Here is a 24,698-nt window from a genome sequence, read left to right as displayed (position 1 = left end):
ATACAAGCAGACTTAAAACTCCACACAAAGGCCTGGGAAAATAAATGTGGGTTATCTGGCACAAAAAAGATAAGACGATGTTAGAAAAACACCAGGGATAGAATTTTAAAGATAGGAAGCCACCACACAGAAGGAAGGCAGATCTTAAGCTGCTTGCTCATTCATGGGGTGATCCTTAAGGCAGAAGTGCGAAGAAGGAACATGACAATCGCTGGTGAACCTCTGGATGATTTGCAAATGTTTCTGGCTCCCAACTCTTTTAACTATAGCAACAACTAAGACCTCCCCCCACCCCAAACTATGTGCTAAAATAAATATTATGGAAGAATCAGGTGTTTTCGTATTAAAGGATTGAGCTTAGCTCGGGGGCAAGTTCCTGGGCTAAGCATGTGCTCAGGGGCATTCAACTAAGTTTTACTCAGAGTAAACCAGTTGAAATGAATGGAAGTAACTCAGTCATGCTCGTTAATTTCAATGTCTCCTCTGTCCCCCCCGCCCCAACTACTATTTTACCCTCTAGTTTGTGAAATATAAAGACCTGTCTTATACTGAGCCAGACCACTGGTCCATTTAGCTGTTGCCTACATGGATGCTAGTGCCTCTCCAGGGTTAAAGGCACAAGTTTTTCTTGGTCCTTTCTGCAGATGGCATGGGTGGCAGCTGGCATTTTTGGCATGCAGAGCATGTGCTCTACCATGGAACTACAGCTCTTCCCCAAAACAGATCCTGCATGCCTGACGTCTGACCACCCAACTTTAAGGCCCTTGGATTCTGAGCCATTTAGGACGTTACAGTTAATACCAGCACACTGCATCATGCTTGGAAGCAAGACAAGAGCCACTCTAGGACTCCAAAGTGCTGGAAGAGGGGTAGAAAGAGGAATTCACTGACCAATTAATCAGATCACCTTCCCTATGAGAAAAGGCTATGAAAAGCTTTGGAGCTTTTCAATTTGCCAGGATGCAAGAGAAGACCTTGACTGTGATATATAAAATTATTGGATAAAGAGAATTCTCTAAACACCTCCAGTAATATTTGAACAAGGAGGGAGAATCAGTGGTCTTCCAGATGTTGTGGAACTACAGCTCCTGTCATCCCTGATCATTGGCTATGCTGGCTGGAGCTGATGGACTTGGGAACCAAACTACACTTGGGAGGCCCCAGAGTGCCTGTCCCTACGCTAGAACCTGGGACCAGCCTTCTGTACCTGTAGAGTCTCCCCATACATTTAGGAACCCTGATCCTCCATAGATACATAATTTCCCAAACTTGGGTCTCCAGCTGTTTTTAGACTACAATTCCCATCACCCCTAGCTAGCAGGACCCATGGTCAGGAAATACTGTTTGGGAAATACAAGTTTGGGAAATACTGAGACAATACAAGGATGACAAAATCAGCAATGGGGCCTGGGGGACCTAGCAAGCATACCCCCTAAACCCATGCATTTACTTTTCGGAATGCCTAAAGTCAGAAAATGCAGTTGGGGCACATGACTTTTAGAAAAAAACTGAAGGCAGCCCTGTTTAGGGAAGTTTTTAATGTTTGATGTTTTATCACATTATTATTATTATTATTATTATTATTATTATTAATTGTTATGTCGGGAGCCACCCAGAGTAGCTGGGGAAACCCAGCCAGATGGGTGGGGTATATTATTATTATTATTATTATTATTATTATTATTATTATTATTTTTACTGACAGCCTTGAAAAACCCCTTTAACCAAACAAGACTGTTGCCATCCATCGTTCACTGCAATCTTCTTACCATGTTCTTGTTTCGCTTAGGATATTGGCTTTTCACAGCAGATCCGCCGGAGTAGTCATGTGCTCATGAAATGTCAGCGCTCTGGAACATTTTGAAACACTGTCAAATATAATAATTATGCTTTTGGGATTCTGGATCCCCGTACGACACGTATCCCTGGTCATTGACTGGCCAGCTGCGGTCAGGATTGTATCTAGCAGGATAGGCTGGGGACGTGCGAGGGACGTGGCTGAATATAGCATTCCCGTTGTCGCGGGCTTCCAGGGGTAGAAAGAGACGCAGTTGGCTAAGAAGATGTCCTGGCCAGAAATTATTTGGGTCAGTCTTGGGATTCAGGTGGGCAAACATCTTCCTTAGCTCTCTGAAAATAAAATCCAAGGAAATAAATACTGTTAGCATGGAGACTTCATGAAAAGATGGTTCGTTGTTCTTGCAAGCATAACATGAAAAAACACAGGTCTACATAAAATGTAAAGGAGGCCTAGCTTTGGAGTAGGGTAGCGTTAGAAACTCAGATATATAAGCTAGGCGCTGAATGACTCCTTCAACCAAGATTACAGTCACCAAAATTGAATGTCTAGTTGCCATTTTGGGGCAAGATGGCTCTAATGTCTTATTTTTCAAATGGTGGACTGACTGTGATTGATTCTCATTTAAACATCTGGCTCATTCAGATGACAACCTTGAGCTAGGTTAAGAGCTTTGAGAACTTAAGGAAGAAAAGTCACTTGATCCAGGGACAGTCTGCATATATATACATAGGCGTGCGTGCGTGCGCGCACACACACACACACACACACACACATGCCCTTTCCAACCTCTTTTTCTTAATGGTCACTGCTCCTGCTCTGGCTGCACAGAAAAAGCACTTTGGTTCCTGAAATTCATTATGATTGTGCAGATCAAATATAACTGTTAGAATTTTACAGGATGTGGTTTTAGTGTGTGAAAACAATCTAGATCCAAGGATCCCCAGATGATGGAGATGTCAGGCACCATCGTGACACATCTGCACTAGACATTTAAAGCACTATGACACCACATTAACAGTCATGCTTCCCCCTACAGAATCCTGGGGACTGCAGTTTGTTAAGGGCGCTGAGTTGTTAGGATACCCCTATTCCTCTCACAGAACTACAATTCTCAGAGTGGTTGAACCATCAACTCCAATCTGCAGGTGACTCTGAAAACTGTTGTCCTGTGAAGGGAACAACTCTTAGCACCATTAGCTACCACAGTTCTCAGGATTCTTTGACTGTTTATACCACACTACTTTAAAAGCGTGGTGTGGACACAGCCTTAAATAAAGATGGGATGGGGAGTTTGAGGGAATGCACACAAGCAGGGAGAGAATAAAAGAATGAAGCAGAGTTAAAGAATATGATTGTTAAACCTGGGAATGGGAAGAAACCAAAGCAAAGTGGGAAAAAGGTGAGGAGAGGGAGGGAGGAGGCCAACCAAACCTTTAAATCAAAAGCCTGCCTGAAGAAATTCCTTCAGGTACGTGACTATAAATTGTTTTTAAAGCTCTTCTAAAAGAAAAGAAGAAACATTGTGTGCCATACCTTTCCACATATTGTTCCACAATTATGCCCATTGATTCAGCTAAGGTGAAGTTATAAGCAGTGAGAAAATTATCTGGAGGAAGCACTCTTTTTGAGTGAGGCCTGCAAAAAGAAATGCACCATGAGCTTAGAGGTGGCCAAGCTGGAAAGGAGAAATCTGGTGAACAGTCAACTGACAGGATAGAGGAGCCCCAGACCCAACACCTATTTCTACCCAAACAGTATATCTGAAATATTTCCGCCTGATTTCACATCTAATCCCTGGAAGCAAGCGTAGCCTAACTTCTATGTAACACACGTGGAAATATTACACACTCATTCACACCGACTGAAGGATGCTCACTGAATGCAGTGGCTGAATTCAAAGAAAACGTAGCAGAAACCAGTTCTGCCAGCACTGATCACCTGACAAGTCCCTGACCTATTTTGCACACTCACCCTGCGAACACTCTTGCCCGTGTTTGCACTGGTGGTGGGAAGCAGCACCTCGGGCTCCAGAATAGAGGGAGCAGCCAGCAGGCTGGCTTTGGCTGCTGCAAAGCAGGAGTGGGGAGCTTTCTTTCAGCCCAAGGACCAGATGGCGAACTGGGCCTCCTTCCATCAAGCACCTGACGCCATCACCTGAGGCCACTTGCCTGTGCCGACCAGCAAAGCCCCTCTTGGTCAGTTTGCAGGTGTGTTTTGGATTCAAACCACGCCTGCACGTGGATATATTTCCTCTGCAGACAGGCAAAGCTGCTCTGCGGAGGAAAAAACATCAGTTTGCGAAGCAGTGGAACCACAAACCGAACCTGCGAACAGGCAACTGCAGAGGGGCCTGCTGTCTGTGTGCCCCGCTTACCAAAGAATGTCCAGCCTGTGGGCCTGCTTAGGCACAGTGGGAGACCTCATTTGGCTCACAAGACTATTTTCCAAACTATGCCTGCTTGTCCCACATCAAATGTCCTACGTGACATCAGGTGCGAGGGCAGGTAAGGGGGCAGCCGCAGAGCAGCAACCGGATGCTTACAGTGCTCTCAGTGTCCTCAGCGGCACAAGAATGCCTTCCATCAGCTTCATCTGTGTGAGGTCTGGAGGGTGGCAACACGAGAACAGGCCTTCTCTGCAGTGGCTCCCCGTTTGTGGAATGCTCTCCCCAGGGAGGTTTGCCAGGTGCCTTGTTCACACACCTTTAGGTGCCAGGCAAAAACGTTCCTCTTTAACCAGGCCGTCAGCTGATGGACATCTAATACCCTTTCAAATGTGTTGTGCAAGTGGGATTCTTGGGTTGTGTTTGTTTTTATTAATATATTGTGTTTTTTACATTGTAATTTCATGTTGTGAACTACCTTGAGATGTGTGATAATAAGGTGGTATACAAATTTAATAAACAAAAAAGAGGCAGCCTGTATGGGAGAGGTTTTTTAAAATTATTATTATTATTATTATTATTATTATTATTATTATTATTATTATTATATACTGGTCTCAGGGCACTTCACAGAATAAAATCAAATTATGAAACCACAAAATACATAATCAAAATAAAAACCCAATAACCCCGCCTCTACTTTAATGTGAGGTAAACATTTGTCCCATGTGGTTTAGAGATAGAGGCCCCAGAAGTGGCTTTTCGCCATCACTAAGACAAGACACCAATCAGCTTTTGCAGAGTGACCAGGTCAACTTCAATAGGAAGGGTCAGTAAGGCTGTGAAAGAATAAGGCTGCAATCCTCGTCACACTTACCTGGGGGTATACCCCCTTGCTTCTGAGTAGACGTGGGTAGGATTGCAGCCTGAGGGGGCCAAACTCAATGGCACAGCTCTATATTACAAGCACCAATAAAAATCTAGGATAACACCCAGCAGATTGAACACATACTTCATTAGTTTCCAAAACTCTCTGTATGACTTCCAGCGAGTGTTAAGGGTCTTGTCTGTTTTTTGGACCTCTGGTTTCTTAACCTCTGCCTTCTTCTTTCTAGGGGAGAAGGAAAAACAATTTGTTTAGAGACACCAAGAGGGGAATAGAGGGAGAAGAAAAGAAAACACTCAGAACGGCGTTTGTCCGCAAGCCTCCTAATATTTTTGCAGCAGCAAAAACGCTGTTGTTCAAATGTTGCTGAGGAAATGATTTTAAGCCAGTGACCCAGTATGGGAGCCCGTAAGCAGCCCATAATGGCTGTGCTCTGAAGCAGGGGCATGGATGTGGTATAGAAATCCTAAGACCTTCCAGTCCAGCATTCTGGACTTTGCATCCTATAGTGCCTTTGCTTGTGCCAGGTTGAAGCATCCGATGCTCAAAGTCCACCCCCTCACTTACTTTAAGCCTCGGTGCTGTTCAAGCCTCAGGAACATTTTCCACAGTTCTTGCGGCTGCATTAAGGTATGGTACTTCAGTCAAAACCAGGTGCCCTAACCTTATGCAGCTAACAGCCTATATTCCATGTGAAAGTTGCCCAGAACACCCATGGACAATTAAGCCCGGGAGCTGTGGACTGAAAGTGCCCAATCGATTCAAAATGCCCAGTTGACTGGCTTTGGTTGTAGCAAGGAAATTCCAGCATGAGAATTTGCAAAGACTTCTCTGCTGCTTGTACAGGAACTGAAATAGGATATTATCTTCAAACCAAACCAAACCAAACCTATTTGTATATTGTCTTGATTTTTTAAAAAAGACCCAAAGCCAAACAAACCCTTTTTTGTCTCCTGAAGTGCTTATGGGTTGTGCTGATGGCAATCTTGGTTGGTATCCAGATTGGTCATAATAACCTCCAGGTTGTCTCATCTTGCGGAAATAGTTCCCCTCTCTTACAGTTCTGTCCGGTGGGTAGAGCAAAGCTGATGGTACAGAAAATGAACATTTTAGAAGAAAGAAAGAACTGTGGCATTACAGTCAACCCACATACAGCAAAATTTCTACCTTAGCTATACAGTGGTACCTCGGGTTAAGTACTTAATTCGTTCCAGAGGTCCGTTCTTAACCTGAAACTGTTCTTAACCTGAAGCACCACTTTAGCTAATGGGGCCTCCTGCTGCCACCGGAGCACGATTTCTGTTCTCATCCTGAAGCAAAGTTCTTAACCTGAGATACTGTTTCTGGGTTAGCGGAGTCTGTAACCTGAAGCGTATGTAACCCGAGGTACAACTGTACAAATAATCCTGGGTAGGTTCAAGCAACTTGTGGATTTCCCCATGACTCAATTGAGTGGTGGACCTCTAGAGCAGTCAGCTTGCCTGAAAGAGCCCAACATGAGCCAGTGCATCTGAGTTAATTGGGCATTGCTGGCGTAACTCTGCACCAGCCAATCTCCCTCCTTCCGTTCCCTAGCTTACGGAACTTGGATGGGCATTGCCTGCGCTCTAAAGCCTACCTTCATAAGGGCTAGAAACGCAGCCAAGTTGGTGTGCTTGTGGAGCACTTGTATGGAATCGCAGGATACCGACAGGCTGTGTGTTAAGTTCCACAGCACAACCCTACACATCTTTACTCGGAAATAAGTCTGCTAGAACATAACTCCCTAAGCAAGTGGGTTTAGGGTTGTAACCTGAGTCGACTGTATTCTTTGTTATACCAGACCCACCACCCACCAGACCTGAACAACTACGTAACAGTGTTATTCTGCCTAGGTATTTTTGGGGGGGTGGGGGGGGGGGTTAGCAGGCGACTTTGACCCTGAGCCAGTGTAAACACCACTTTGCTTTGATGATATATATGGTGGTACCTCTGGATGCGAACAGGATCTGTTCCAGAGCCCCATTTGCATCTTGAGCAGAACGCAACCTGCCTTTGTGCTTTGCGATTCACTGCTTCTGCGCGTGACGTCATTTTGAGCGTCTGTGCATGCGGCGAAACCCGGAAGTAACCCGTTCCGTTACTTCCGGGTTGCCGCAGAGCGCAACCTGAAAACGCTCAACCTGAAGCGACTTTAACCAGAGGTATGACTGTACAGCATTCCCTCCAGTCCCCTTGTTTCACCATACCCCTTTTCAGCATCTTCTCGGTAAGCGGGACGCCGTATTTTTCACACAGCTTGAGACACTGAGTGTAGACCAGGTAGCAAGCCAGCCGGTGTTGGTCCACCAGCTCTCCCATTTCACCCTGGATGGTGCTCGGAAAGCAGTGGCCGTCCACAACCGCGTCTCCGGATTTCACAAGCTTACACTGTTCTGCATATTCTAAGGGATTGGTCTTTCTCTGCAACGAAAAGACATTCCCTCTTTTGTTACAAAACATCTGAACGCCGCTGTGCTGTGCAAAACACCATAGCATGCCGAGGAGGATTTTCCACCCGAGAATTAAAGGACCTACAAATATAGGGCTTGTGGGAAAGTGTGGTCCTCCAGGTATTGTTGGGACAGCAACTCCTCTCAATTCTAATCAACAGGACTGATGGCCAGGGATGATGGGGATTCTTGGTTCAAACGCAGGTTTCCCATAGCTGATCTAATGTATATTCCTTTCTAACCCTGAGGAAAGACTGCTGCCCTACACACTGTCAGGGTGGGGAGCCTGTGGCCCAGCCAGTGTTGCTGCACTCCAACTCCCATCAGCCCCAGCCAGCATGGCCAACAGTCAAGGATGATGGGAGTTGCAGTCCAACGATGACAACAACAACAACTGAAGGGATACGAGTTCCCACCCCTGATCTGTGAAAAGGTACTTGAAAATGGTCTGAGAAGTTCCCCTCCCCCCCAAAAAACCTCCCTTCCTCCTGAGAAGCTCCCCTCCCCCCAAAATCTCCTCTGAGGGAAGGGGGAATCAGGACAGAAAATGGAAAGAGAAATTGCTGAAAGGAGCGTCCAGTTAGCAGGGGGAGAATTTCCACTTGATTTGACTCACTGCTGTGAATGGAGTAAGTCCTTTAACTTGCAAAACCCAAGGTTTGGAGCCAACTCAACAGAGTAAGACAGTGTTTGAGAGGTAACTCGACATGTCTTTTTACAGCATCGAAGGTGCAAAGAGTTCTGCCACAGAAACACGATACCTTAGTCCGTCGTCTCATTTCCTTGTATCTTTTCCCAGCTTCCTCCATCTGATTATAAGACAGATGCATGCGGTCTACTTCTGTGTTGATGGGGGGAACTTCAAGCCGGCATATCTTTGCTTCACCAGAATGTTTGGAAAATGTACCACTTCTCCTACAAGACTTCTGTGGTGCGGAAGGTGGGAGCTCTTCTGTTTCTTTCAGAAGGGGAGAAAGGGGGAAACATTAGAAACCTGTCAGAATTTCTCACAAACAGGAAATCTGTGCCATGACCACCAGCAAGCACCTGTCGCCTGACAGTTTAATGCCTTTTCATGCTAGATCACATGCTGGCTCATTCTCTTTCTTCATGGGAGGACGTCATGAGATATTTTTCCTCACAGGGGTTTTCAAAGTGAACAGTAGCCATTCTTGTCATGAAATTCTACTCAATATTGAACCAGAGCAGAACTCCGACGTTTAGTTAGTAGAGTAAAAACTTAAACATGTTGCAGGATTCCCCAAAAATAGACCAGAGGCAATTAATATTGAATCCAGTAGAGTTTTACTGTTACTGAAGGCAAATTAGCATAATGGTCACAAATCCAATACATTCAGGATTGGCACAGTCCATAAGAAATCCAGTTGCAGCAGACTTAACTTAAACTTACAATAACTTATAATAAGTCTAAACCTTAACACTAAGCATACTATGTACAGAACACCACACCAGAAGGAAAAGAGGTAGAAAGAGAAAGAGAAACCATGGCTCCTTCTGGCCCTACATTTATAGTCAGCATTACCTTGACTGAAAGAGAAAGAGAACCAGTTTAAACCAGCTGTACTCAGCTTCTCAGAAAAAATAACCCAAACATCAGTAACCTTCTGCTTGTTTCTTTCACACAGAGAAGCTTCCAGAACCCTCTTGAATTAATTAGAATAGGAAAGATCTCTACACATCAGATCAATACTTTCTGCACTAAGAAATGCAAACTGACAATTCTGGCCTGTTGTATTAAAAGAAAGTAATTCCCTTGCAATACTTATTCAAGAGTAATCACCTCAAATCCAGTAGGGCTTATATCTGCACAGCACTGGGAATTCTAATCTGAGGTACAGACTCATAGAACTGTGGAACTGGAAGGGACCCAAAGGGTCCTCAAGTCCAAAGCAGGTGGCTATGGTGAAAACCAAAACAAAGCAGCCCTTGTTTCTGATATAATTCAGAACGCTTTTGCCTCTGGCTCCACCTCTACTGGCCTGTAGCCCCTAACAGATTACACACACACCACTGAAGGAAATACAGCTCTTGACATAAAAAGCCTGTCCATCTGACTCTGAATTGCATTTGTTGGGGTTTCCTTGGAGTAGGCACAGCAAAGGGGAACTTTTCCCTGCACCTTTATCCCTGGCCAGCAGGGGTTGAAGGACTGCGGCGGCAGCTGTACTGCTCCATCAGTCTCCTTCGCTTCTGACCAGGGGCTAGGATGGCAGCCTTACAACATACTGGACAGCAGAGTATCTTTTGAAGAGGAACGAAAGCATGGACTGAAAACTGAAGGTGGCCTTTCCCCCACCCCCTCTGGCAGTGGTTTGCTGGTTGGCCCAGTCATGCCACTCAATTATTTTATGTGAAGATTGACTCCGCAAGGCCAATGCTGCTGGAGGTGAAAAGTACTACTAGGGTTATTCAGATATGACTCAAACATGCCTTTCAAATATGTAGGCCAAACCTGCCTTTCTTTCCCATCTGTAATCAGCTTGGGTTAGCATGGCTTTTAGAAACTCTTGGAGGTGCAGGATAAATTGCTACAGCCAGGGCTTGTAGTATCAGGATACACACTGGAGTGCCAACTTATTTTTTTTGTACAAGGAATTCCTATGATAACCTTTATTACAACCATCAGCAACTGAAGCTGAAAACTTCATCCCCGTTAGCGATGTCAAGACAACAGAACCACGTCCTAACACTTTTGCTTGTTTGTTTACCTGGCTTTGATTCTTTAGGCTGCCTCCATTGCTCTCTTAAGTTATCTGCCCATATTCTCTGACACTCAACCAGGTCATCACTGTTTATATAATTCACTTTCTTTGACATCATGAGGTAGGTGATCACATCTTCCAGGTCAGTTGTACTGAGAGGAATGTTGGTCTGCAAACGAGTATAAAATCAAAACTGCAATCATCAGGTCCAATCACAGTAAGTAAGATGTGTGACCACCAAACTGAAGAGAGAGAGAGTCACTCCTTATTGCAATAATCTGCCTTATGTTTGTACGTTCTTCACAAAATATGCATGTTTGAAATGCATCATATCCTAAAAAAACACATTATGTATGCATTTTAACCTAGTATGTGCTTATCTTTAATGTATAGTTTTTGTGCTGAGAACCGTATTAGCAAAGTGCAAAAACGGAAGGGGTGATTTCATTTCGATCTGTATATTCTCCCAGGAAGCAGAATTCAGAACCCGTTCTATTCAAATGCTAACCCATTGAAATCCTTGAGCATTCGTACTGTGTGTGCCCGTTAGCAGCAAGTGAAATGATGTAGGCCAATAGTTGGTGTGCAAGAGGATGCCTGTGCCCTGATTTGGCTAGAAGCATAAGCATATAGAAGCTGCACACACATCCTTCAACGTAAGAGGAACAAGTGTGCAAAAAAGGGTTGAATATGTGATTCCCATGGCTGAGAAGCAACTACCGAAAATCCCCACCCAGGAACATCTACCCAATCTCTCTGTCTAAACAGGGAAATGGCTTATAAATAGTCTTTGCCACTTACCTCTTGGATTATTTTAATGAAGTCGGCTCTGCTGAACCTCATCGTCTTGGTCCTGTCTGATTTCTTAAAGAGGTCCACCAGCTTGAGTTTCTGCTTGTGCAGAAGGTTTTGCAGCGTCATGAGGGACTTGGGGTGAGGAGCGTTGACACGAGGGATGACAATCTTGTGTGGAGGCTTCGGTCTCAGATTCTGAAAGACATTGGGCGGCGGGGGAGAGGATAGAAAAGGACATGTTAAACTTTCTTCCTGTGAAGAAGAAACATTCTCATTGGTCATAGGAACACGAAAGAACCAGCCAACCAGTCATCACAATGAACACAGCGTTATGAAGCCATGCAGCCAATCAGAGCTGGCGATGTGTTGATGGTGACGGCGAGAAAAACAATTCCCATTGACCTCACTCTGACTAGAGGGAACAGTTAAGTGTCCCTTTTGATCAGGTGAGTGAGCTGAACTCCCTGTCATGCTGCAAGTTTTCTTACTGGCCAGGATTGCAAAACAAGCCTGTTGCCCTGATCCAACTGCAGTTTGTGGAGTTGTGGGTGATGAGTTGAGGCAGAATGTGGATAGGGATGCAGGCAACTCCCAATTAACATGGGGTTTGTTGCAAGGCACCGCACATTTAAGTGAAATTGAGTATATTTGAAGAACCACCATTGAAAAAGTCTGCAAACACCCCGTTTAGCGACCGCACCACCCTTTTTCTGATGCTTCAGGGTCACTTCCGGGTTTGGTGTGATGCATGCATGCACGGTCAAACACATATTGGATGCACCTAAAACAGTCGCTACCTGTACATCCCATTGAAGAGGATACACTGTAAATAAACCGTGTCCACTTTTGGATGTGCTTCCAGATACACATGTCCATGAATATTGCATTACCTTAACAAAATGCCCATTGGCTGCAAATCCCCGTCCCCATCCTGCCCTAATCAGGATCTATGCTTGATGGGATTGTGGCAGGAGAGGGTTACGGTTAGTTGCTTGGCAACAGAGACATGCTCCCTCTTCCCCCCAATATCCTTCCTGATGCAACGGTTTTTAACCGTGTGTGTGTGTGTGTGTGTGTGTGTGTGTGTGTGTGACACCTTGTTGTTATATTGCATAATTTCATTTGTTACATTGTTCTATTTTTGATAATGGATATTGTAAAAGAGTAATAGCTGAGATGGGGGAACATTTTTGTTTGCAAAACGAAAACCTCCATTTGGGGTCTTCACTACCTTAAATCAGTCAGTCAGTCAAATTTATCCAGTCTGCTGAGCTGCTAAGGCACAGGCAGAAACCTTATAAGTAGAATATTTATTTCAACCCATCAACAAATTATGTATTTCTCCCATTATTCGAAACTGAAACTCCCTGGAGAATTGTATCCCTATGAGATAGTACACAGGAAGCAAAACTGCCTTAAATCTCAAACAGCTGAGTCGCTGAGGCCAGCTGTGGCTCTCTGTGGCACTATGAATTTGCAAGTTCCTAATAAGTTCCAACACTGTCACACAGGCAACCCCTCATTTACCCGTGAAACCGCAAACCCACTGAAAAAGCCTGCGAACACCCCGTACCACTCTTTTAGTGACGTCTTTATGGCGTTTCCGGGTTACTTCCGGGTTTGGCGCTCTGTGTGTGACAGCACATATATTGGTCACACCTAAAACAGGAGGGACGCGGGTGGCGCTGTGGTTTAAACCACTGAGCCTAGGGCTTGCCGATCAGAAGGCCGGCGGTTCGAATCCCCGCAATGGGGTGAGCTCTCGTTGCTCAGTCCCTGCTCCTGCCAACCTAGCAGTTCAAAAGCACGTCAAAGTGCAAGTAGATAAATAGGTACCTCTCCGGCGGGAAGGTAAACGGTGTTTCCGTGCGCTGCTCTGGTTCGCCAGAAGCGGCTTAGTCATGCTGGTCACATGACCTAGAAGCTATACGCCGGCTCCCTCGGCCAATAAAGCAAGATGAGCACCGCAACCCCAGAGTCGGTCACGACTGGACCTAATGGTCAGGGGTCCCTTTACCTTTACCTTAAAACAGGAGGAGAGCGGATCTGGCAGTCAGAGCCAACCCCCTGGGCTAACTGTAAGTAAGAAGGCAGGCAGGTGGGGGCTAGCTAAGGGCAGGGAGAGATGGGGGGGGCTGCCAAACTAGCCCCTAAAGGACCAGCCTCCACCGCTTACCTCAAGGGTGTCATCTTCCCACAACTTGGCTTGCACTTTAGTCTTCAACGCTTCCTTGTCTTCTTGTATCTTCCTCAGCACATTTTGTTCCTGCTCACTGACGGGCTCTTTCCCCATCAGCCACTGCTCCAGGTCCACACAGTTCAGCAGATTCTGCAGTTGTATTCTTCCCTGGATCCAAGCTTCCAGCTCTTGCAGGTCTGCCTCCTCTTTCGCAGAGGTTTTATCTTCAGCCTCTGGAGGTTTTCCTGAGCCCACAGGTTTCTGCTCTGGAGCGGGAAGTTCAGGCGGGTGAGGCCTGGGTCCGCGAACCGCCATTTCACTCATCGGAGGGGCGATGAGAATGCGACGTCGAGATCTAGGGGGCCCAAATCTGCTTGCTTTCACTTTGAGGAAAGAATGTGGATAAGCCTCTCTGATCTTGAATTGTTTAAAGCAGTGATCCAAAACCCAATCCAGGTTGTCGGCGGGGGAGTCTTCGAGCGATGCTGCATTTGACAGAGCTTCGCCTTCGCTGAAAAGAGAACAAAGGGACGAGGAAGTTAAATTTACCCCAATAAAACAAAACCTTGTTTTATATCCCCCACCCAAAGCTAAATCTCTTTCCATTAGACCTCCACCAGGAATGGGTAATTCTGCTGTTTCTGCACTGCGTTTGATCTGACCAGTCAATCACAGTGACTCAAGGGCACAATTACAGGCTCTCTCTGAGACACACCATAGAAGTGGCTCATGAAGAAAGGGGGGAAATAAATAAATAAATAATGAAGAAACAGAAGGGGCTGGAGTGTCTTTATGACTGGGCAGTTTTTTCTTTTACACATACTAGATACAGTGGTACCTCAGGTTACATACGCTTCAGGTTACATACGCTTCAGGTTACATACTCCACTAACCCAGAAATAGTGCTTCAGGTTAAGAACTTTGCTTCAGGATGAGAACAGAAATCATGCTCCGGTGGCGTGGCAGCAGCAGGAGGTCCCATTAGCTAAAGTGGTGCTTCAGGTTAAGAACAGGTTCAGGTTAAGAACGGACCTCCGGAACGAATTAAGTACTTAACCCGAGGTACTACTGTAAACTGTTTGGAGTACAACAAAATGTGCTTTAAAAAAAAAAAAAAAAAAAGTATTGTATGTAACCCGTGTTCAGATTAATGTGAGTGTGTGCGTGGGGGAGGGGACTGCTTACTTTATGTGATGGCCTCACCCACTATTGCTTTTAGAAAGGGATGGGGAGGGGGGACAGTAATTTGACAAAAACTACAGGGGGCTGGAGCTTGCAGATTTCCTAAAGGGCTCTCATACCTAATTGCCGCCGCCCCCCCCCCCCGATCCATAAACTGGGCACCACATTTCATTACTTCAATGTGCAATTTGCATGCACGGCACATTACTGTCATATAGAACAATAAATTCATGGGGAAGGGATGCATTTATTCATGGCATAGGAACTACATGTGTTACTTGTTTCACCCAATGAGCGAATAGTTGAGAAGACAACCCAGAACAGGTGTCTTCAAAGTCTGACAATCCAGCTTGGGTTGCCTCCTGGGTGATTGTAGCCCTGTGTATCAGCTATCTCTCCATATTGTTTTTTATTGCTTTGCTTCATAAAAAAAGAAAGAAAAGGAAAATGTATATATACACACATACAGACAGAAAAGAATAAAAGTACAATACAATATAAGAGACAAAGTAAAATAGATAAAAAAGAAAAATATATATATATACATAAACTAAATGTTTACATCCACCACATATCTTGGTCTTTGCTTTCTAGACTTCCTTTAGCTACTCCCAAAATCGTTCGAAGTAATACTTTAAGTTACACATTTCTTAGTCTATATTGTCATTATATCTCTTCATGTACATTTCTTAGTTTATATTTTCCTCCTAAATTATTTAATCTCCTATTATCTTTCGACAATAACTCTTATTTTTTCACAGTGCGTCTCTGTATCCCTTTAGCGTTATTTTCCCTTGGTTAATGAATTCCAGATAATCTACATATTTTCCCCAATCCTTGGTGAACTTTTGGTTTTTTGTATATCTTACTTTACCTGTGAGTCTATCCAATTCCATATAATCTACCAGCTTTGATCTCCACTCCTCCACCGCTGGAGTTTCCTGCTTTTTCCACATCTGGGCCAACATTACTCTTGCCGCTGCAACTGCATAATATACTAATTTACAGTCTTCTTTTCTTATCTCATGACCTAATATACCTAATAAAAAGATTTCTGCTTTCTTTGAAAACGTATATTTTAGGATCTTCTTTAATTCCGTGTAAATCTTTTCCCAGAACTGTTTCACTCTTCCACACTCCCACCACATATGGTAGAAGGAGCCCACACTAACCTTACACTTCCAACACTTGTTATTCACCTTATACATTTTCGATAGTTTCACAGGTGTTAAATACCACCTGTAAAACATCTTCATTACGTTTTCTTTTATCGTTATACATGCCGTGAAACTAAGTCCTTCCTTCCAGAGTTTCTCCCAATCTTCAAATAGTATATTATGTCCTACATCCTTTGCCCAGCGGATCATCACACACTTCACTTCCTCATCTCCTAGATTCCAATCTAGCAATATCCTATACATTTTCGATATAATTTTCTCTTCTTTATTTATAATCTCTGTTTGAAACTTAGATTCCTTCTCTCCATAGCCTCTTTCCTTAAAGTCCTTTCTGAACATTTGATTCACCTGGAGATGGTGTAGCCAATCATAAACATATTCTTTGACCTGGTCGTATGGACGTATCTTCCAATTCCCCTCCTCTTTGATTATTAACTGATTATATGTTGCCCAGTTGCTTCTCATATTGGTAGTCTTCACACACATGACTTCCAAAGGCGAAAGCCAATGTGGTGTTTTCGGTTCCAGCAAATTTTTATATTTTTCCCATGTTTCAATTAATGGCCCTCTAAAGATATGGTTCCTAAAACCCTTATATATTTTCCATTTATCCCGCCATAAATAGGCATGCCAACCGAAATTGTTGTCATGGCCCTCCAGGTCAAGTAGTTCTCTGTTCTCTAACTTTACCCAATCTTTGACCCAACATAAGCAAACCGCCTCATAGTATAACTTTATATCCGGCAAAGCGAAACCCCCTCTTTCCTTTATATCTGTTAGTAATTTAAACTGTATCCTAGGTTTCTTTCCCTGCCAGATATATCTCGAGAGCACTCGCTGCCATTCTTTGAAGATTCGGCTACCTTTAATTATAGGGATGGATTGGAACAAAAACATCAATCTTGGAAGCACATTCATCTTGATCGTGTTGATCCTTCCCCAGAATGACAATTTCAGCCTTCTCCAAATTTCCAGATCTCTTTTTATTCCCCTCCACGCCGGTTCATAATTGTTTTTAAATAAATCTATATTCTTAGGTGTTATCCAGATGCCTAGATATTTCACTTTATTAACCACCTCTATTTGCGTTTGCTGTTGAATTGTTTCTGTTGATTTCTGATCCAAATTTTTACTTATTATTTTTGTTTTATACTTATTTATTTTGAACCCTGCTACCTCTCCAAACTGATCTAGTTCTTTTAATATTTCTCCTGTCGCAATTGTTGGTTCTTCTGTCATTATTACTACATCATCTGCGAAGGCTTTGATCTTATATTCATTCTTTCCAATTTGCACTCCTTTTATTCTTTGATTCTGTCTTATAGAATTTAATAGAACTTCCAAGGTCAATATAAACAAAAGCGGGGAGAGTGGACAACCCTGTCTTGTTCCTCTTTGTATCTTTATCTCTTCTGTTACTATATTATTGATAATCAGCTTCGCTTTCTGATCTGTATATATGGCTTTCACTCCATTGAAGAAATCATTTCCCACCTCCATATATTCCATATTTTTCAGCATGAAGTCCCAAATAACATTATCAAATGCCTTCTCGGCATCTACAAACATCATTATAACCTGTTTGTCAATTCTGGCAGATAGGTATTCTAACATGTCAATTATAATTCTTGTGTTATCTCTCATCTGCCGACCTGGCAGGAATCCTGCTTGGTCCCTATGAATAATTTCTGATAACAACCTTTTCAACCTTTTTGCCAGAATCCCTGCGAATATTTTGTAATCTATGTTCAACAGTGAGATTGGTCTATAATTTTTGACCTGGGTTAGATCTGCATCTTGCTTGGGGATGAATGTAATAAATGCCTCTTTCCAGGTCTCAGGGAGTTCTCCTTTCCTTAGAATATTGTCTATAGTTTCTTTTAGAGGTCCCACCAAAATGGGTTTCATCTCTTTATAATAACCTGCAGTAAAACCATCGGGACCCGGAGCTTTTCCCCTCTTTAAGTCTTTAATTACATCTTCTATTTCATCACTTTCAATGGGAGTATTTAATCGTTGTCTGTCCTCCATTGAGATTTTCTGCACTCCTTTGTCCTTCAGAAATCTCTCTATTTTCCTTAAGCTGACTCTCTCTTTTTTAGAATATAAACTTCTGTAATAATTGAGAAACTCTCTCCTAATCTCCCTATGGTCAGTTTTCTCTTCGTCTCCCACTTTTATTTTGTTTATTGTAGTCTGTTCCTTTCTCTTTTTAATTTGCCATGCAAGCCACTTACCAGATTTGTTTGAAAACTCGAAATTTTTTTGTCTTAATCTTTTAATGTTCCACTCCACTTCTCTATTGATTATTGTGGCAAATTGTGCTTGCAGGATTTTAATTCTTTCTTTTGCTTTTTGACAGTTGGGTTTCTGAGACAATTCTTGTTCATTTATCATTATCTGCTTCAGAATGTCCTCTCTTCCTTTCTCTCTATTCTTATTTTTAATTATGTTCTGCTCGATAAAGTAGCCTCTTATTACTGCCTTACTTGCGTCCCACACTACATTAATCTTTGTTCCTTTACCACAGTTTTCAGTGAAGTATTGCTTTAGCTTTTCCTGCGCAGTTTCGACAATTTTTTGGTCTTCCAGAAGATAGTCCTTTAATCTCCATCTAAAAGTTCTTGGCTCCAAGCTTTTTAATTCTAACTCTATCGGGTTATGGTCTGAAATTACACTTGGTCTTATTTCTATTAGTTTAATTCTTGGGCATAGTTCGCTTGAGATCCATATCTGATCGATACGTGACATCGACTTATTTGGTTCAGAGTGGAAGGTGAATTGTTTATCTAGTGGGTGTTTCAGACGCCATATATCTATCAGATTACCATTTTCAACCATTGAGAAAAAAGATTTTGGTAGTTTCCCATTCTTACTTCCTCCTTCCCTACACCTATCCGCTTCTAGTGAAACCACCCCGTTTAAATCACCCATTAGAACAATTTTTTGATCAGCGTACTCACATATTTTCTCTTCCAACTTTTTAAAAAATTCTGACTTATTGTCGTTTGGAGCATATACCCCAATAACAACCAAATTTTCTCCTTGCCAATTAATACGGACCCCTATTATCCTGCCTTCTTCATCTTTGAATATTGCTTTGGCTTCGATCTTATTTTTAATATATAATATCACCCCTCTTTTCTTCTCCTTGTCCAAGGACTCAAATTCATTCCCCAACCTCCTATTAATTAACACTTTCCTATGCCTTCTGGCTATATGCGTTTCTTGGAGACAAATGATATCCAGATTTTTCCTTTTCAGATATTGCTCAATTTTATTCCTCTTTTCCTTCCCATTCATCCCATTTACATTCCAGCTCCAGATTTTTAACCCCATAATATCTGTTCCTTACTTTACAAATTCCCTGGGTCTTCCTCTTCTACCTCTTCCTCTATTTCTTCGTCCGATCCACTCCCCCCCTCCTCTTCTTCCACTTTTGCCTCAGATTCTCCTAAAACTCTTCCTTCCGCTCCCCCCCCTCCATTCGTCTCCACCTTTAGCTCTTTATATTTCCTCAGAAATTTCCCGGTTTCCTCCTGATTTGATAACCTATGCTTCTTACCTCTGTATGTAAATGATAACCCCTCCGGGAATTCCCACCTAAATTCGACTTTATTTTTCTTCAGTGCTTGCACCAGTGATTTATAGGAGTCTCTTCGTTTAAGTAACCTGATTGGAATATCTTTAAAGATGATAATATAATTCCCCTCTATATTCAGCCTCTTTTCTCTGTTCCTTTGTAAAATCTTATTCCTCATTTCTTTATCCTTAAACGTAATTAGGCAATCGCCTGTGAATTTCTTTGCTCTTATTGAGTTAATGCGCATTCTAAATGCGCTCTGCACATTTTTAGCCATTTCCTCAGCTGATATTCCCATCCATTCCGCTATTTCCTTTATTAATTTCTCCTTAATATTCTCATTTTGTACCTCTGGCACCGCTCTCAATCTTAAATTCACCTCCCTCTGCCTCAATTCATTCATTGCTATAATATCTTTCATCTCCTCCTGTGCCTTATTTAAATCCACCACTTCAGCTTTCATTTTTTCCTTCTCTCTTTTAATATCTTTCAATTCCAATCTGGTCCTTTTTAATCCTTCCTCATTGAGCTGTGTTCTCCTAAAAACTTCCTTTATCTGACCTTTGAGTTCGTTCACCGTTTCGTCCATCTTTTTATCCATTCTTCCAATCCTACTATCTACTTGTTCTAGTTTATGTTCTACATTATTTTGACTCTGTTTGATCTCAGCAAGCGCCTTCAAAATATCAGTCTTAAAGTCCACCTCCTGTTTCGATCCCCTTCTATCGCTAGGAGTTCCCCCGTTTGTTCCCTTCTTTCCTGTATGCGACATCTTACAAAATTTATGTTTCCACTCCTCCCCAACCGTACCTTTCCCACCCAACTTCCTTCTTACTCTTTTGTTATTTGTACCCGTTCTTCGTAGTTTTCACTATGTCAACTTTCCAACCTTCACACCCCTTAATTACCAACCTTTATACATATATTTATATTTATATTATATTCCCTTTACAGTCTCTATAAAAATCTGATCATGATGTTCTGCAGGATTATCCCTCCAGTCCAAATACTCCTCAGCTGGCTGTTCTTCTCGCCTCTAATCAGACTAATCCCTTTGGTCGAATAAAGGTTCAGGTGTAGTTAGTAGAAGAGGAAAAAAAAGAAAAAAAAAAAGGAAGTCGCATAACAGGAGAAGAGGAATGGGAGACACGCAGGAAAAACCAGGGAGATGATAGAAGGAGAGGGGGCCGTGGATCCACCAAAGAGTTAAGCAATCTCCATCCTACCACTAGGTGTCGTCAACTCCTTGAATTGTTCTAGCATATAATTTATAAGTTCCGATTTATCACCAGTTCCTTAAGTTGCTCTCACATATAGTTCATATAGTTCATAGACTCCAATTTAATCCTCTCAGAAAAAAAAAAAAGAGAAAAGATAGAAGTCCAAATTTCTTTCTAAGAATGTCCCTTTATCTTAATTCGTCAGGTTCTGGTTACTCATATAAGTCAACATGCAGTAATTCCATTACTCAGGTCCTGCTCCAATAAGTAGAGAAAAGGAAGTCAAATGCGTTGAAAGTAGAAGAAAAGTCACCTACGGTGGAATAGCCCAACTACTCTATATCGCTGTCTTTTCCACCTCTCCCCTTTCCGCTCCACTCCGTTACCACGCTCAGATTTTAGTAATGGCGGCGGGGGTTTCTTTTCCGGTTTAAAGTCCTTTCGTTCTGCCCCACAGAGTAAAGAAGTGCCTCCTCTCCTCTTCTCCGCCTCCGTTCCCCAGGGACGTCTCACTCCAAGAGTTTTCTCTGGCCCCTCTTTTCCTCCCTCTTCGTAGCAAAACACCCTCCTTTACAAATTTTCCGCTGTCTTGAGGGAGCGATTGAGGGGAAGTATCTTATCCGCCAAGGCAACTTACTTTCACTTTCCTCCCGCACTGGTGTCGTGCTGCGTCTAAGTTGATTTTCGGCTTTTAGCTAAACTCCGTTCGCCTCTCTTCGTTACTCCGAGACTTCCTTATTATTATTTTGGCTTTCCCACCATCCAATTCAGGTATTTTCTTTTCGTTTCGGAGTTCTTGGTTTTGAGAGTGAACCGCTTTCACTGCAGGCTTAGGGCTTCGCTAATTGGAGGTAGGTAATGGCGTCCCTCGACCTACAAGATCTCTCCGCCACTCTCTTCACCTCTTACGAGGCTACCTGGCAGCCGGGTCGATCTTTTCCTGGTCGTGCCGGGAACCAGCCCTTCTGGTCACCCTCCAGAAGTATTTTATGGGGGTCTCCGCGCCCTGGAGTTGCCCCCACCCTCCAAAATAGCTCAGGTTCTCCCTCTCGGTAAGAACCTTGCCTGCGCTGAGATCGCGGTGCACCGGAAGTCTTGTGTATCAGCTATCACTGTCTGGGAAACATCAGTGTACAGAAAGAATGCCTCTTTCAGTTGCTCACTCAGTGCCATTGTATCACAGCAGGAAGCAATTTATAAGCCAAATCCCACACTAAGTTTATGAGAAAGAAAGAAAGAAAGAAAGAAAGAAAGAAAGAACTACGAGGTAAATTGTACCAGATAGTTAAGACTGCCAGTTTTAAAGGTTTTTACATATCTGCACACCCTTCTTTCTTTCTTTTTTAAATGTATTTTTATTAAAGATTTTCTTGGTTTACAAAAGTATGTGCAATCTCTCTCTCTCTCTCTTTCCCCCCCCAAGTAACATTTTTTACAGATCAGTTTCATTTGTTGAGACATTAGGAAGAAGAGGGGGAAAGGGGGCGGGAAGGTGAGTGGGGATGGGGTCAGGTGGCAATGTTTCTATTATACTTAATATATGTGGGGCTTTGTGTCAGTGTCGCTTGTGCAGGTTCTCTGCTATTCACTTGTGTTCCTTTGATGGTGAGAGAGGTTGGGGTTGGCCTAGGCACACCCTTCTTTCTTAAGGAAAAACAAACCAGATTTTACAATATTAAAATTATTCTACCCCTATTTCTTTTCAAGCAAAGAACAACCTCTTGGGGGGGGGGCGGTTCTTGTCTTTTATATGCTGTAAGAAATGTTGATGTTTTATATGAATGTTTTCCTGTTCTGTTTTATAATACAGTACATATGTAACCAGCTCAGATACCTCTTAGTTGACAACTTTTGGCCCATCTTGAGGGCACCACGTTGGCCATCTCCAATAAACAATAACAGTTCCTTAAATGCTGCACTACTGAATTCACACCTCCCAAAAACCCTACTGAACTAATTGTTTATAATGTTATCTGTGGGAAACGGGCTCCGTAAGGCCTCATGCTGCAGTCTACAAACCTCTTGGCCGAAGAAACGACACTTAGCCGAGGTTGCGACGAAGTGCTAAAATGCCGCGATCCACTCCGAGCGCCTGATGTTCCCGATGACCAGCTCGTCTGATCCATTTTGGTCAACATTTCGGTGTAGGATCGGACGCCTCCTAACGAAAAAAATCGTCCGGTGGGTTTTTCAGAAGAAGCTCAGAAAAAGCCTTCTCATCTCAGATGGGCAGAGAGGAAAGAAGAAGCCGAGGACGAACCCCCTTCTTTCTCTTCTGTAGCCCTCAAGCGGCCCTGGGAGCCAAAGGGCAAGGTCCGCGTTGTTCTTTCTTACGCATCTGCGTTAGAGCACAAGGCAAGAGTTGCATTTTGGCGGGCGCCAAGGCAACGGCCGCGGACGGCGGCAGCTGATTGGCCGAGAGACGCCGGCCCGAACGTTGTGTCGGCAACCCTGGGAAGCAGCTCGCGCCAATTCCGCGTGGCGATGAATGGCTCGGCGTCGCTCTGGCGCCTGTACAGGGGATTCTCGAGACGGAGGCCGTGAAGCGGGAAGGAGACTGGACGTGGCGCAGACTTTTGGTTTGCTCGCAGCCTGATCCTATCCAAAACCCCACTGAAGTCAACGGGGAGCGCGCGTGGCTCTCAAGGCGGAGCGCAAGTTAACCCTTAAATCAGTTTCTCTGCTTCCCCGTCTATGCAGTTGGCCGAGCAAACAGAGTAAGCTTCCCGGAGCGACTTTTTAATGCTAGGTTGCCATATTTCAAACAGTGGAAATCCGGAGCTTTGGGGGGCAAAGTTGTTGAGCTATTTTTTTATGGAAAATCGGCATGGGCTGCCGTACACCCGAAGTTTCCCGGGCACCCAATCCATTTCCACCGGGATGCCGCTAGAGACAGCGGTATTCCGTATATATTTTATATAACCGGCGAATTCCAGACGTATGACAACCCTATTTCCATAGGAGCCAACTCCTAGGGCCTGAGGGGTCTTCGCCCCCCTAAAATATTTGAGGGGGCCCACCCACCTCCAGTTGATGGGCATTGTCATTCAAATAGTGTGAGTGTGCCATGTCATGTGATCCAATTTTGAGGGACAGGCCTCCCCCCCCCCATATTTTATTCAAGTTTGCACCCGTCTATTTTACGATTCATCCTGGAACTCCTAAATTCTAAAGCATGAACACTCTGCCCATCATGAACTTGTTTGGTTATATAATAAATCACAATCTCATTGTTGGCACAGTCCCGCTAAATGTTTCTTTGGCAACATTCATCAATATTTCGTATGTTTGGTACCAATGAAAACCTTGTATTCCACTATGAAATATATTTTATGGCACTCATTCTTTTCTAAGTTTTATATGATTATTTTATTCTATTGTAATTTTATTTTTCCTCTTTTTATTATTGCTTTCAAGTACAGATAGGGTGAACCCACAGAATCAGCAAGATGCCACAATCAGCCATTTGGAACTATATTTTCTATTAAGGCCACTTGCTTTTAAATCAAATCAAATCCGTTTATTGTGAGGACCATGCCTGTGCACAAAAATCAACACTAAAATCAATAGTTAAAAATATTAAATATTAATATTGCTTTTATTTAAGGAAAGGGCTGGTGCTGTGATGTTTTCACTCTTAACAAACACTGCTCTTTGCAGTTTTTCTTTGCCATGTTCATTTGCTGCAGAAAATGTGCCCAAGAGTCTTGCAGCTTCTTAAGGATTAATTTATTATGTTATACCCCTTCATGGCATGGAACCTTCACAAATGCAATGAGCTATGGCCCATGGTAGGTTATGCAAGAGTAAATTAGTCTTTGTGGACCAAGATTCTTTGTGATTTTTCTTTGAATGATGTTTGATTATCACTGAGCAAAAACGGCCCCACCATAAATGAAAGGCAGGCAAATAAAAATAAGTGAGATTCACATGTTGTACCATCAAACATAACTTCTTTCCCCTCCTTGCCCCCATGGTCTTCTGTGCTCCTCCAGGAGCATATTTTGGGGAGCAAGAAAGCCTATGAGCAAAATGAAGCCCTGTTTGTGAGAACAGAAGTCCATTTCCCAAGTAGTTTGCAATCCACACCTAAGCACAGATGAGCAAATGTGGATTCCTGGAGCAAATATGGCAAGTACTGCATTCCTCTCCCAGTCTTGCTGCCACCACACTGCCCAGCAGTAAGCTATGGTTTGCCTTGGTATTATGCCCAAACCTGAGCTTCTGGTTTGTCACCCCAGACAAACCATGAGCAATAGGCTAAGAACAAACCTTGTTTACAGCTTGTGGTTTATTT

At 43.3% G+C, this 24,698-nt stretch overlaps 1 protein-coding gene across 2 annotated transcripts; it reads right to left on the bottom strand.

Annotated features, from left to right (window-relative positions):
- Positions 1-1,755: 1,755 nt before the first annotated feature.
- Positions 1,756-22,727, bottom strand: EFCAB12 (EF-hand calcium binding domain 12). Of its 2 annotated transcripts, none has more exons than XM_081852857.1 (10): positions 22,421-22,727; positions 13,236-13,749; positions 11,066-11,254; positions 10,271-10,433; positions 8,303-8,493; positions 7,299-7,512; positions 6,011-6,155; positions 5,197-5,295; positions 3,335-3,436; positions 1,756-2,130 (listed from the first exon to the last, which is right to left on the bottom strand). In XM_081852857.1, the coding sequence occupies exons 1-10, from the start codon at positions 22,537-22,539 to the stop codon at positions 1,872-1,874; spliced, it is 1,995 nt and encodes a 664-aa protein (XP_081708983.1). In that variant the 5' UTR covers positions 22,540-22,727; the 3' UTR covers positions 1,756-1,871. The 2 variants fall into 2 exon arrangements, with proteins under 2 accessions (XP_081708983.1, XP_081708982.1); XM_081852856.1 differs by having other exon boundaries at positions 8,303-8,499; positions 22,421-22,726.
- Between the last annotated feature and the right edge of the window lie 1,971 nt (positions 22,728-24,698).

The sequence above is a fragment of the Podarcis erhardii genome, assembly GCF_964252035.2.
Source record: "Podarcis erhardii genome assembly, chromosome: 2".
Taxonomy (NCBI): domain Eukaryota; kingdom Metazoa; phylum Chordata; class Lepidosauria; order Squamata; family Lacertidae; genus Podarcis; species Podarcis erhardii.
This window is presented reverse-complemented; position numbering and strand designations above follow the sequence as displayed.

Excerpts from the sequence above, each read along its gene's own strand:
- EFCAB12 (XM_081852856.1), bottom strand. The coding sequence starts at position 22,539 with ATGTTGACCAAAATGGATCAGACGAGCTGGTCATCGGGAACATCAGGC. Across the intron at positions 8,500-10,270 it reads GCCTAAAGAATCAAAGCCAG|AAACAGAAGAGCTCCCACCT; the intron begins GTAAACAAACAA and ends CCCTTCTGAAAG. Across the intron at positions 5,296-6,010 it reads ACTTCAGGAGACAAAAAAGG|AAAGAAGAAGGCAGAGGTTA; the intron begins GTTTGTTTGGCT and ends CTTCTCCCCTAG.